The 13,538-nt window shown below is 38.3% G+C and overlaps 1 protein-coding gene across 1 annotated transcript in view; it reads left to right on the top strand.

Moving 5' to 3' along the window:
* The window catches only part of RFX6 (regulatory factor X6), a 53,023-nt gene extending 40,079 nt beyond the window's left edge, over nt 1–12,944 (top strand). Inside the window, exons 11-19 of the mRNA XM_037158127.2 lie at nt 308–467; nt 1,948–2,092; nt 3,394–3,503; nt 5,132–5,249; nt 6,659–6,781; nt 7,427–7,633; nt 8,719–9,231; nt 10,095–10,307; nt 12,703–12,944. Coding sequence (XP_037014022.2) covers nt 308–467; nt 1,948–2,092; nt 3,394–3,503; nt 5,132–5,249; nt 6,659–6,781; nt 7,427–7,633; nt 8,719–9,231; nt 10,095–10,307; nt 12,703–12,878 — 1,765 coding nt within the window. The 3' untranslated portion in view covers nt 12,879–12,944. The remainder of the gene's footprint in view (nt 1–307; nt 468–1,947; nt 2,093–3,393; nt 3,504–5,131; nt 5,250–6,658; nt 6,782–7,426; nt 7,634–8,718; nt 9,232–10,094; nt 10,308–12,702) is intronic.
* The last annotated feature ends 594 nt before the right edge of the window (nt 12,945–13,538 follow it).

Below are 13,538 nucleotides of genomic sequence, written 5' to 3'. Positions count from 1 at the left end.
CTGTGGATGACAGGCTTTAACCTAAGCATTTTCCATGAATTATTTCATATAATCCTCGTAAAAATCTTGTAACATGGATACTGTTCTTGTTCCCATTTAACAGATGAGGAAATTGGAGCTTGAAATGATTGAGTCTATTGAGCAAGATGATTAATGACAGACCTAGGCTCACTTCAAAAGTCATGCACTTGGAATCATACAATAATTGATTTTATACAATATGTAATACAATAAATACATGCTACATGTATTTAATGCATTTTGAACAACAGCATTTAACAAATTGTGGGCTTCTTTTTTTTGGTAGCTTATTAGCAGACATACGAAATTTTGCTAAAAACTGGGAACAGTGGGTTGTTTCATCTTTGGAAAACTTGCCAGAAGCTCTGACTGACAAGAAAATACCTATTGTGCGAAGATTTGTATCTTCCCTGAAACGACAAACATCTTTCTTACATCTTGCTCAGGTACGTTAGTATATTTGCCAAGTGTATTTGACCAAATACAAGCCAAGTGTATTTGAGTCTCCAACTCAAAAATGAACTTTCTTATAGCAAAGATTGAGGAAATTCCAGAGACCAGAGACTAAATAGACAACAATGAAGTGCATTGTGAGATCCTAGAACAGAGAAAGGCCATTAGTGGAAAAACTGATGAACTTAGAATTATTTCTATAGCGTAGTTAATACTATCATACCAAGGTTAGTTTTCTGATTTGGCTAATATGCAATGGTTACGTGAGATGGTAATAGGAGAAACTGGATGGAGAGGATATGGAAATACAGTTGGGCCTTTGTAGTGGTAGATTCAACAAGAGTAGACACTGGAGATGGCTGTGCTCTGCACTAACTGCAACTTTGTTATCGATTTAAACTCACTTCAGAATAAAAGTAAAAATACAATTCTGAATGCAATGTAAAATGTAAAACTTTTATTGGTCACAGCAATCCAAATGATAAAAATTAAGTTTGAAAGAAATGAGTCCATATGATACTTAATATTTTGAAACCCACAAAACCAACACATTTTAAAAGTACTTTCTAATTTGTCTCTCTTAAACAGAGAAGAAAAAAGTGATATTTATTTTTTTGGTATATTCTTTTTATCTTTTTATTGCATTTACTGGTGTGATATGGGTTAACAACATTATAGAGCTTTCAGGTGCACAATCCCACAACACATCATCTGTGCACTTTATGGTGTGTTCACTACAGAGTCAAGTTTCTGTCCATCACCATTTATCTGCCCTGCACCCTCCTCCACTTCCTACTACTCCCCATTCCCTCTGGCAGTTACCACACTGTTCTCTGTGTCTATGAGTTTTTCTCTCTCTTTTTTCTTTTTTTTTGCCCCATCCCCCCATTCTTAAATTTGACTACGTGGTTGCATATTATGAAGTATACCTTCCTTCTTCTCAAGTGATCATTTGTTTTAAAGAAGGTTTCTAGCTCCCTAAATCGTAAAAGACTAGCTTGGCATAATTCCAGATAAGAAACAGTATTGCAAAATTCTTGTTTTATAACTTTGAATTAAAAAATTAATTTTCTAAGTGTGAAATAGTTTTCAGACCTTTAGCAGAGATGATCACAAGTCTCAGTTATTGCCTTTTAGTTTTAAAATAAGAAAATACTGCCCTGACGGTAGTGACTCAGCTGGTTGAGTGTTCCACAAAGCAGAAGGTTGCTGGCTTGATTCCCAGTCAGGGCAGGTGCCTAAGTGGCAGGTTCGGTTCCTGGTTGGGGCATGTGTGAAAGGCTGCCTACCTAGTCGATGTTTCTCATATGATATTTCTCTCCCTTTCTCTAAAAATAAATAAATAAATTTTTAAAAAATAAAATGAAATATTTATGACTTTCCCTTGAAGGAAATATTCTAGAAGCTAAAACTTCTTTTAGATAGACCATCAATGACATAGTTTAGTGTTTTTAAGAAACCTTTTCTGTACAGATTGCCAGACCAGCTCTCTTTGACCAGCACGTTGTGAATTCTATGGTATCGGACATTGAGAAAGTTGACTTGAATAGCATTGGGTCGCAGGCCCTTCTCACCATTTCCGGCAGCGCGGACACAGAATCCGACATCTACACTGAACGTGAGTCTTCTCTTGGTTCCAGCAGGGCTTCCCAGCTTCAGCACTATTGAGAACTTGGACTGGATAACTCTTTGTTGGGGTCTGTCCTGTGCATTATGGGATATTTAACAGCATCCTTGCCATCTACACACTAGATGCCCTTAGCAATTTCCCTCCAGTTGTGACAATCCACAAATGTCGCTGGACATCGCCAAATGTTCTCTCCTTACAGAGACCCTATCTGTTTGAGCAACCTGGTTTATAGAAACATCTCACATTTCTTAAAAAGTATTCTCTATTTTAAAACAGCTGTATTTACTCATTGCAGAAAACATGGAAAATGTAGAAAATATTGAGAGGAAAATAAGTCATCCATAATCGCATTGCCTAGGTATTACCAAAATAGAAATAACCTAAAAATAATCAAAATGGTCTTGAGTCCTGATACTTTTCTTCCAGTTCTACATTTCAAGAATATGCATCTCCGTATGTTTAACACTATCAACGTCATATGGTCCATGATGCATCTCAGAATGATATCTCTGCACAATACCATTTTTTCAAAGCAGAAAACCTGTGATCAGGTTGGACCCCCTGAGAGCTTACCGTGCTGGTAGGGGTGACTAGACACCCAGGCTCAGTTCCCAAGGGAGAATAACCCACTCTTTTTCCCTTCCTTTCTCTCTGAAAAGACAAAAAAATGCAACTTTGTACAGGCTACAGCACTAATAATGAATTGCTGTCTGGGGATGGTCCAACCTCAGCCTTGCTCTCTGTTTCTTAACATAAATTATAGTATTCTTTGGGACTCAGTAAACCGTGAACTCTTTAATAAAATGATAATCTTACACTGGCCCTTTAAATTTTACATGATACAAGATTATTTGCATAAATGGCTCGATTCTTCAGTGCAAAATTTGAGCTTTGTGAAAGATAAAGAATATTTTGTAAAGCAGGGAATCAATAAACTTAGTTCATCCTTTAGTTTTCAACTAAGTCATTGTATTTAATGAAGTGTTGGATTCAAAGTGAGTGATCAACTATGTTGACAACTGACTCTTCTCTGGTATAATATACTTACATAATATCAAAACCTATATTTCAATATAAACCAAGGTACACTTATGATCAACATTTTGAAGAGTAAAGTACCAAGAATATTTTTACTGTTCTCAGGATATGAAATGAATTTCTTTAACACATCTAAATCTACTATCTTTCCTTTTTATTGTATAATATTATTAATGATTTCTCGTTTTAGTTTTTTTCTTGGGTTCAAAGCCAAGTGCAATATTCTGCTTTTTTCCTTTTATACATGGTAGATGACTCTATCACAGTTTTCCAAGAACTGAAAGATCTCCTTAAGAAGAATGCCACCGTGGAGGCTTTTATTGAATGGTTGGATACTGTGGTAGAGCAGAGAGTTATTAAGGTATTTCCAATGACAGAGTCATTACATTTGTGTTAATAATAAATGCTAATCTGGTTGTAATTTCTTACTGCTGGGGGCAGGGTGACAGGCTGTGTGTAAAAATGCTTTGAAGAGTTTTGAAGCCCTAAAAATAAGGCAGCCCAAATACCAAAATTAGGACTCTACCAGATTCAGGAGCATGGGCATCAATTCCATTGTATGTATTCTTTCTTGTCAAAGGACTGCAAGGCAAACATCACAGTAGTCCTTCCTTACCCACAATTCCTCTTTTCATGGTTTCAGTTACTTCTGGTCAACAGTGGTCCAAACATATTAATGGAAAATTACAGAAATAAACAATTCACAAGTTTTAAATTTTGCACTGAGTAGTGCAACGGCAGAAATCTCTCAACCTCCCACTCCATCCTGACAGGATGCGACTTCTTCATTGTCCCGCAAATCCACACTGCACATGCTCCCTGCCTGCAGTCATGCAGTAGCGGACTGGGTTAGCAGATTGACTGTCTGTATCACAGAGCTCTTGTTCAAGTCGCCCTTAATTTACTGAATAATGGTCCCAAAGTGCAAGAGTAGTGATGCCGGCAAATCAGATGTGCCACAGAGAAGCTGTAAAGTGCTTCCTTTAAGTGAAAGTGGGAATCCAAAACAATAAGATTTTTTGAGAGAGAGAGAGAGGGAGAGAAGGAGAGAAGGAGAGAGAAAGACCACATTCACATAACTTCTACAGTTTATTTTTATAATTGTTCTATTTCATTATTATTAATCTTTTACTGTGTTTAATTTATAAATTAAAGTTTCTCATACTATATATTTACAAGAAAAAACATAGCATATGAAGGGTTTGGTACTAACTGCAATTTCAAGCATCCACTGCAAATCTTTGAATGTATCCCCTCTGGATAAATGGGGACTACTGTATACCTTCCCTATCGGGTAATAGAGTTGCGGCTGAATAATGTCAGTAGTGAAAGATAAACTTAGAAACTGAGAGATTCTAGCCCTTTATGAAAATCACATTTCCATAAATGCTGGCAGAAAATATGGTTTTAAGTATTTACATTTTTATTAATTCAAAGAGCTCAGTATTTTGTGTTTTCTGTCGGGTTTCTTCAGCTCTTTCAGTTAACCTCGAAGTCATCCATCATGAAACAAGACAATAAGAACAAGTATATCCATCGCTAGTCAGTGTTAGCCATTCCATATCAAGGAAACTAGGTATAGTGTGGGCACTTTTTTTCCTCCTGGAAGGAAAACAAATTATTATTCAGGACCAGAAAAGTCAGAGTTAATCATTCACAGAAATACATAACCCTTCCTTCATGCTTCACCTTCTGTTTTGTCAAAATAAAATTAAGGTATAAAATATTTGGTAAATTATTTCATCTTATTGTTCAGTTCCGTTAGGCAACACAATGATACAGAATACGGATCTATTAACCTTAAAATGACCACAAAGACAGACTGAAGTCAAATCCCCGGACAGACCACTTTATTCCGTGACACGAGTGGCGTGCCCTGCCACGTGTCTGGTTGTCAGACCGGTGACCCACCTCTTGCTCTTGTGCAGGATGCATGTAATAATGAGATGACGGATTTTTATACTTCAAACTTATTCGTTTACTTTTCAGACCAGCAAACAAAATGGAAAATCATTAAAGAAGAGGGCTCAAGACTTTCTGCTGAAGTGGAGCTTTTTTGGTGCTCGAGTAATGCATAATCTCACCTTGAACAATGCATCCAGTTTTGGTATCCTATGTGCTTTATAAAACTCTTCTGAAGTGAATTACATCTGTCCCCACTCACATTTCCCATTCATTTTTAAACATGTGACATTGTCACTTCTCAAAATATGTCTGGATATGGAGCAGTAGAGACTAGCAGTTATGAACCTGGGTTTTAGAGTCAGTTCGCAGGCAGAGTTCAATCCTAACATTGCTCTGTGGCTTTGGCTTTACCCAGGCTCTCTGCTTATCATAGAAGGAGGAGAATTATTAAGTGTTTACACTCAGTAAACACTTAGTAATTAATAGCTATTATCATTCCATTCCACCAGTGTTTGGATAAGTTTTATTAAACAAGTAAATAAACAATTATGATACATTATTTTCCCAGGGCACTATGCATTGAGATATGGCAAATTTTGGCGTCTGTTTGGGAACCCACAGGGCTGCACATCAGGAATTAAAGAACAGCCTGGGAGACATGCTCTTGTGTTTCTGAACCATCTTTCCTGCCATGTGACTTGTGAATCAAATTGAGTCAAGTTAGCTTTTTTTGAAAATTAAATACCTTCTTTCCCTAAAAAGATTTTCTGGGATTTTTAGTTTATTGTTAGAAAGCTATCTCATGGACAGTACTTCTGCCTTTAGTAGTTGCATTTTGAGAAATCTTCAGAGTATAAAGCAAATTAGAGTTAAATAAGTTGTTTTGATGTAGTTTTCAATGGAATAAAATAAAATCAGTTAACTTGTATTGAGGGATGAACAAAGAGTATTGAGTCTATTATTTGAATTCTCCTGCTTACAGTTAAGGTTTCTTAAAATATACAACATTGAAGCCTGACTTTTTTTTAATGAAAAAGACTTTTGTTGAAAATCTCTTGAGCAGTTAAAGAAGGTTAAGGTTTTCCAGAACAGCTTATACATGAAAATTACTCTTTTGCTTTTTTTTTCAAATCAAAGAGGTATTTTGTTTCAGGCTGTAAAGACATCTTCTCACCTGATACTTCTTCCAGACCATGTCGGCCATTGTCTAATTATTTAGTACAAAGTAAACAGAAATAGAGTAGAATAGAGCTTATTCTCCCCAGGTTAAAGCTTATCACACTCCAGTGTGTGCCCTCTTAAAGCATAAAGCATGTCTCACTTTCATCCGTATTTTCCTTTGATGTAATTAGTTGCCAAAGAGCTGGCAGGACAGTACACACAGTGAGTTGGGCAGGCGGTCCACAGAAAGATTAGAGACCTAGGTTAAGCATGTTGGTCTTAGAAGGTCATTTAAAGTCCAACGAGTATTTGTTTATTTCAGTCGCTCCTTGTAAAGTATTGCGAGATGGTCACCAAGATAACTTGACTTCTCCCTCTTTTCTTTCCTTCTCTTTCTCCCCCTTATTTTATCTCACAATGCCCTCGACCCATTCCCCCCCCACAAACAAGGTTCTTTCCATTTGATCCGAATGCTTCTGGATGAATACATTCTCCTGGCCATGGAGACCCAGTTTAATAATGACAAAGAACAGGAGTTACAGAATCTATTGGACAAGTATATGAAAAATTCAGGTAATTTAAAATGTGTATCTCGTTTTGAATATTTCTTTGCTTAAACCTAATTTCAAGGATTCGTTCAGTGGGTTTATAACTGTCTCAGAGTTTTCTCCAAACATTGCACTGCTAACATAGTAAACTAACACTAATAGAGCACTATTTTTCCTTTTCTGTGGACTATTCTTTTCTATTGAGCATTCAAAGTATTTATCTGGAAACTCTAAGAGATACAAAATAAATATTCTTAACTTTTGAGAATTCAGGTAAAATCAAAGAGGTGACTATAATCCAAAAATTAACTGTAATTTAAGACAACACATGTAGTAAACCACCTTATAAATGGTGTGGAAATAAGTTCTCTAGTAGTTTAGAGAAGAAGGGGACACATCTCCTTGGGGTGTGATGACTTGTGTTTTGAAGACTGTTTGTGCCAAAGTGGATTATTGTCAGTGCTTCTCAAGATGCGCCTTTATGCACAAGTGTACACTTAACTAGAACCAGCACCGCACCCAAGAAGGAAGGACTGCCGGCCTGTCTCCTGTGGAAGTCATTTCTCGTGACTGATGCAACCCTAAAATATTTTCAGTTTCTTTTACTTGGGCTTCTCCACCAGGAATATGTGAATGATGTTAACTTTCCCATTTTAAAAAATCCTTCCAGATGCAAGTAAAGCTGCCTTCACCGCTTCTCCGAGTTCATGCTTCCTGGCGAACCGTAATAAGGCGAGCACTGTTGCCAGTGACACTGTGAAGAATGAAAGCCATGTGGAAACACCCTATCTTCCTCTGCCATCCAGCCAACCTGGAGGCTTACCCTCTGCCCTGCACCCTTTCCCCGCTGGAAACACAGACCACATGCCGCTCCCAGGTACACTGAGCAACAGCCAAGAAAACCACTTAGGCTTCAGTACATATCACAGGAAACTCTTCCTTTGTTTTCTTAAAATTGGTGACCACCAGGCACTCCAAGAATGAAAAGAGGCTTACCTTAACTGACTTGTAATAACGGTTTATAAAATTTTTATGACTTTCAGCATTTGTTTTTCAGACTTTTAGCAATACCATTCTTAACATAGGTATCATACTTTGGCACACTCTCTTCATTATATCCGAAGTGCAAATGATTAGTTATCTTCATTTGGTGAGAAGAAGTTAGATTAGGTTTGCATAAAACCCAAAAGGGCTGCTATTTATTTTGGAGTTTTGAGGAGACTTATTTCTCCTTCATTAAAAAGTGGATTCAGGCATTTTTGCACAACCATTATAATTTTCCTCTTTGGTCTGAGGTCCCCTTTGGGTCAGTCTGAATGTTTAGTGGCTAGAACTAGCTACTAGATAATTTCTTCAGTCTGCTTACTGCTTTATGTCTTTTTTGAAATCCTTTTACATACATTACTTCATTGGACACTCAGAATTTTAAACCTGGAAGAGCCTAGTAGTTCAAGGGCTGACTTCCACCAATGGGAAGTTGGAGGCCCAGGAGTTGGTGGCATCCATAACTCATGGATCATCTGTGGTGTTTACATGATGTTTTGAACCCGCTGCTTTAAAACTGTGGTCATTCTGACTTTATTGCTCATGTTTACCTTAAAAAGCAAACCAGGTCACATTCAGCTTGTTTGTTAATTATAGAGAAATAAGAACGGCAGAATCATCTGCCCTCCCCCTGCTCGGGCTCTAAGCATCTCTACATCCGCTGGAGCAGGAAGCTGTCTTAGACGTTCTTCCTCAGTCGCTAACTCCAAAAGTCTCCACTGCCATGGAATGTACATGTGTTGTGATGCTGTTTTTAAACCTAAGTTTTTAGTGTTCCCAGTTTTGTGGCTTTTGGAGAATAAGAATGAATCAAGTTAGGAAAAGGTACAATAATAAATCTTTTGACTCATTTTTAAAGAAGTGGCCTGTGTATTTTAATATACCACTCAGTGACTGCTATGGTCATTTTTTCCCCAGGTCAGATGGAGCTCTCCCAGAGTGCTGGTCATCTGATGACACCGCCCATTTCTCCAGCCATGGCGAGTCGAGGAAGTGTCATTAACCAGGGCCCAATGGCAGGGAGACCCCCGAGTGTGGGTCCGGTGCTGTCAGCCCCGCCACACTGCTCAACATACCCAGAGCCCATTTACCCTCCTCTTCCTCAAGCCAGCCACGACTTTTATGGGACCAACTCTAACTATCAGACTGTGTTCAGGGCACAGCCTCACCCCGCGTCAGGACTCTATCCTCATCGCCCTGAGCATGGTCGATGCGTGGCCTGGAGTGAACAGCAGCTTTCTAGAGACTTCTTCAGTGGCAGCTGTGCTGGGTCTCCATATAACTCTCGGCCGCCTTCCAGCTATGGACCATCGCCACACAGCCAAGATGCACACAGTATGCAGTTTTTAAATACAGGAAACTTCAATTTCCTGAGCAACGTGGGGGCTGCCAGCTGCCAGGGAGCAACATTGCCTCCTAATTCACCAAATGGTATGAAAAATTTTTTAAATTTTCCTGCCTTTTGAGTGAGTGATAAAACAGATCAAACATGAAGTTACACTCCTGCTGAGTAGCATGTCATCCCACACAAACTTTCTGAAGGTCACGTAAGCTTGGAATTTGGGGGTCATTTCTGCTGCATACAAATATACCCCTAATTCTGTGGCTTTATTAAAGTTGTCCTTTTACGTGCCATGTGTGATTAAAAAAAATAAGATGTGAAACCATAGTTGAGACCAACCTTAGTAGCCTCAAAGAAGAATGTTCTGTCCTTTGAAAATATTTTAGTGAATGTTTTTTCCAGAGACTTAGCAGTAGATCTTAACCATTAGGATGAAAACTATGCTCCCTGTTAGGCTGATAAAATGCTGGAAGTGGAGGAGTCAGAGAGACCTGTGGACTTCTTTAGCCACCAAATTAAGCTCTATCTATAGGCTGTGTTGACACTTGTCTCCTAAGTGGGGGCCAGCTCTCCTTTCAGAAACATGAATCTATAAATAAAATAGGTGTTTGACAAGCAGGGTAATCTTTGTGAGAGGCTACTAGTGCTTTTTTTTTCATTCAAAGAAGATCTTGGTAATTAAGATAAGGGGAGTTAAATTAGAGAGATGTAGTCTTATATCTCAAAATTAATAACAGGGTAACTCATGTATGTTTTTCAAAAACGAGAAAAAACAGCATAGTGAACTATTCCATAGATAAGTAGAAATTCAACTATATTATAAATGTAGACATGAGTGTAATATTTACAGTACGATGTCTTTAGACTCTACCCTATCATCTTGTCCCTTTTACCTTCCTGAAATAGTCTTTGTAATTAGTTAACAGTCCATTCTGGACATTTTCTGTTGCAGGATACTATGGCAGCAATATGAACTACCCAGAGTCTCACAGACTTGGATCGATGGTGAACCAACATGTTTCTGTCATCAGCAGTGTTCGCTCACTGCCTCCCTACAGTGACATCCACGATCCACTGAACATTTTAGATGACAGTAGTAGAAAGCAGACCAACTCATTTTATGCAGACACATCACCTTCAGTTGCATGTCGAACTCCAGTAGTAGGTAAATTATTTTAGTAGTTCTTGAAAAACATTTAAGAAAGCGGTTAACCTCGGGTATGCAGTATTGCTTGGGAGGGTGACCGTTGAGGCAGCCTGGCCACTCATGGACCTTCGGTTGATTTATCACTTTGGATCCGACGTTATATTTTTGTATCTGTAAGTAACACTTTACTGTTATTCAGAATGCATTGCTACTGCTAAAATCTACTGCTAGATCTGTTATTCTTTCCAAAAAGAATAGCTGGCATCTATTATATAAACAAAAATGAATATAACCTGTCAAAGGCAGTTTGAAAGACTGTGGGTTTTATGAGAAGAGGAATGATGTCTGTTTCTTATTCTCTTGTTCACGGATGGACCCGGGGCAGAGCCAACGGGCATCTCTGGACTCCATGACCTCCATCAGTTCCCTAAAACCGTTCCAAGTCGAAAAGATTGGTGACTTGTGGTAGTCATATTCTCAATTGCATGTAAAATGTGATTAGATCGCTCTGTAGAAAATGTTGCTATTTTTAGCATTTTATAACGCATAGTTTGACTAAAAATGAGCAAAACAGTGCATTTGCCATGGAGTCCTGTAGCATCTTCTACCCAGGTTGCGGTACCTAAGAAAACCCTGAAACTTGAACTAGATAAATCACTGGTACCCAGCAAAGTGCCTGCCACATAGTAGAAACTCAAGAACTCAGAGTTGAAAAGGAGAAAAGCATACATAGAAATTTAGTTGCTAAAATAACTGATAAGATATCATAGAACAAGTATATGTCCATGTGAGTATCAAGGCAGCATATTAATGTTCATATGAGATGGTTGAAACCTTCCAATAGAATTTATTTCAGACCAGCATAAGTAAAGGGTGTTAACACCCAACCAGAGCATAAGGGAAAATGAGATAAATTCTATCTCTCCCCATTCAGTGTGCTTTTCTAATAATTCAATAGGAAGTACTTCTGCCCTTCCTGTGACCATCACAGATGCTCTCTGAGCAGTCTGGCAACTCAGCTCATGCTATCTGCAGATGGTCATTGCTTCTAGGTTACTCTAATGAAGCAGAAAATTCCACTTCAGGAAGTTTCCTCACTGTGAGACTAAAATGTACCATGTTGCTATTGTTACTATTAGTTCTGTTTGCTTGTAGAGATAGTGGAAGCTTTGATAGAACATAGCTTAGGTGTCGGATGGATTCTAAGCTTGAGGTGTCAGGCCTGGCTTACAAGTAAATTACATACAGGGCTCCCAGGTGAAAAGAGGGAACAGAATCCGAGAGTAAGTTGCACAAGGGGAGTTAGAACCTACTTATGTCTCCTTAGTTATATATCCTGGTTTTTGGTGACAGAGAAGGTGGTAATTAGAACAATAAGAAAACAACAATGAGAAGACAGCACCCATAAATGCAAGAAATGTAGTGTCAGTGAACCAATTAGTGTGATTTTTTAAGAACCTACTCTGTGCCAAACTTCATTCTAGGTGGGGGATATGGTAGCGATCAGGCTGGAGTTCCTGCCTGTAAGAAGTTTACATCTCAGTAAAGGGAGATAAAGCAATGAATATACAAACAAATGCATTGCAAGGATAACTTCAGGTACTCTGAAATCAATTAAATAGAGTAAAATGGCAGATAGTAATGGAGGGACTGCCTCTAAGTAAGGTAGTTGGGAAAGGAAACCTGAGGTGAAAACATTGGAGTTGAAAGCCGAGGGCAAAGGAGGTAAATGATGTGAAGATCTGATAGAGTTCTAGGCAGAAGCAATAGCAAGTACATAGCCTCTGAAATGGGAACATGATTGGGAAGTTCACTGTGCCGAAAGAAGGCCAGTGTGTTTTGAGCATGGTGGATGCAGAAGAGAATAGAATGAATCAGAAGGTGCATAAATTCATGCAGGGTGTTATGAATCAGAGCAAGGAGCCTGGATATTGTTCTGAGTAATGGGAAGTCTTTGTAACATTTGAGAAGAGTAACAATCTGATTAAGATTCAGCAAGATTACCCTGGCTCTATCTGTAGGGTGAAAAGGTGGGGCAAAAGTGAGGTCACAGGACTAATTAGGAGGTTGTTGTGTTGGTCCAGCAAAGAAGAAGATGGCACTTGGAACTACCACTGTGCAGGTGCAGATGGAAAGAGGAGAGGTATATTGGGTATATTTTTTGGAGGTAGAGTGTGTGGATTTAAGTTTAACATTGAGTTTTCACTGTGTACTGTATAGAATAAATAAATTCTGAAAGAATAGCAAGGGGAAGGATGGAAGAAGAGGATGACTTTGAGAAACCATACACACTCAAATTTAGTACAGATACATGTGCTAAATGCAAAAATAAACACAGAGGCCTAAAGTGAGTGGCACTTGTAGAGAAAAGAAAATGTCAACTTTCAGTTGCTGATTATCTTTTCCCTTACAGCATCCAGCATGCAGACCTCAATTCCTTCTTCCTCATCCCAGTGTATGTATGGAACCTCCAATCAGTATCCAGCTCAAGAAGCCCTGGACTCCCACAGAGCAAATGGGAGAGACATGGTGTCCTCTTTACCACCCATCAACACTGTGTTCATGGGAACAGCAGCTGGAGGCACTTAAACCAACAGTGTTGGGTGCGGGTTAAACTTTAAAAATTCTACTGCTCAATATTATTCACTGACACTCCCATCAGAGTAAAAAGAATAAAATATGCAGTGTCAGGACATTGTTTTTCAAGTCACAGGGACAAAATTACGGACAACACCCCATAGTGACTGGAGATACTTTCAGAGTTGACCTTGCACGCAAATTGTTTAAAATATGATCTCACTGTAATCATAATTTCAAATATTATCAAGTGGAACCAGTGGAGCTTTGAAGAAGCAAATATTTCAACTATGAAGATTTAATATTTCACTTCCTAATTTATTGAAAATCTGCGTGCTGTTGTTTCATCTTTGGTTTCTAAAAAAAAGAAAATTTTATTTAACGCCTTTAAAATATCTTTAATTTATTAGGATCTCAGATTCATTGTTTACTATCCCTTATTTGACAAAAAGTCAAATGCATATGTTCTACCTCCTATGGAAATGTTTACAAGGTCAAGACTTAATTCAACGTAGACCAGACCCAAGTTGCTTGACTTTCAATTCCTGTGCATTAGTGTGGCGATTTCTGTTACATAGCAGTATTCCAATTCTATGTAACTGAAAGGACATTATAAATGCTTTTCCTCTCTATTTAAAAAGGATGAGAAATAAACAGAATAAAGTATGGCAA

This window comes from Artibeus jamaicensis, unplaced genomic scaffold (genome assembly GCF_021234435.1).
Source record: "Artibeus jamaicensis isolate MK-2021 breed Jamaican fruit bat unplaced genomic scaffold, CSHL_Jam_final contig_387, whole genome shotgun sequence".
NCBI lineage: Eukaryota > Metazoa > Chordata > Mammalia > Chiroptera > Phyllostomidae > Artibeus > Artibeus jamaicensis.
Note: the sequence above shows the minus strand (reverse complement) of the source record. Positions and strands in the feature narration are given on the sequence as shown.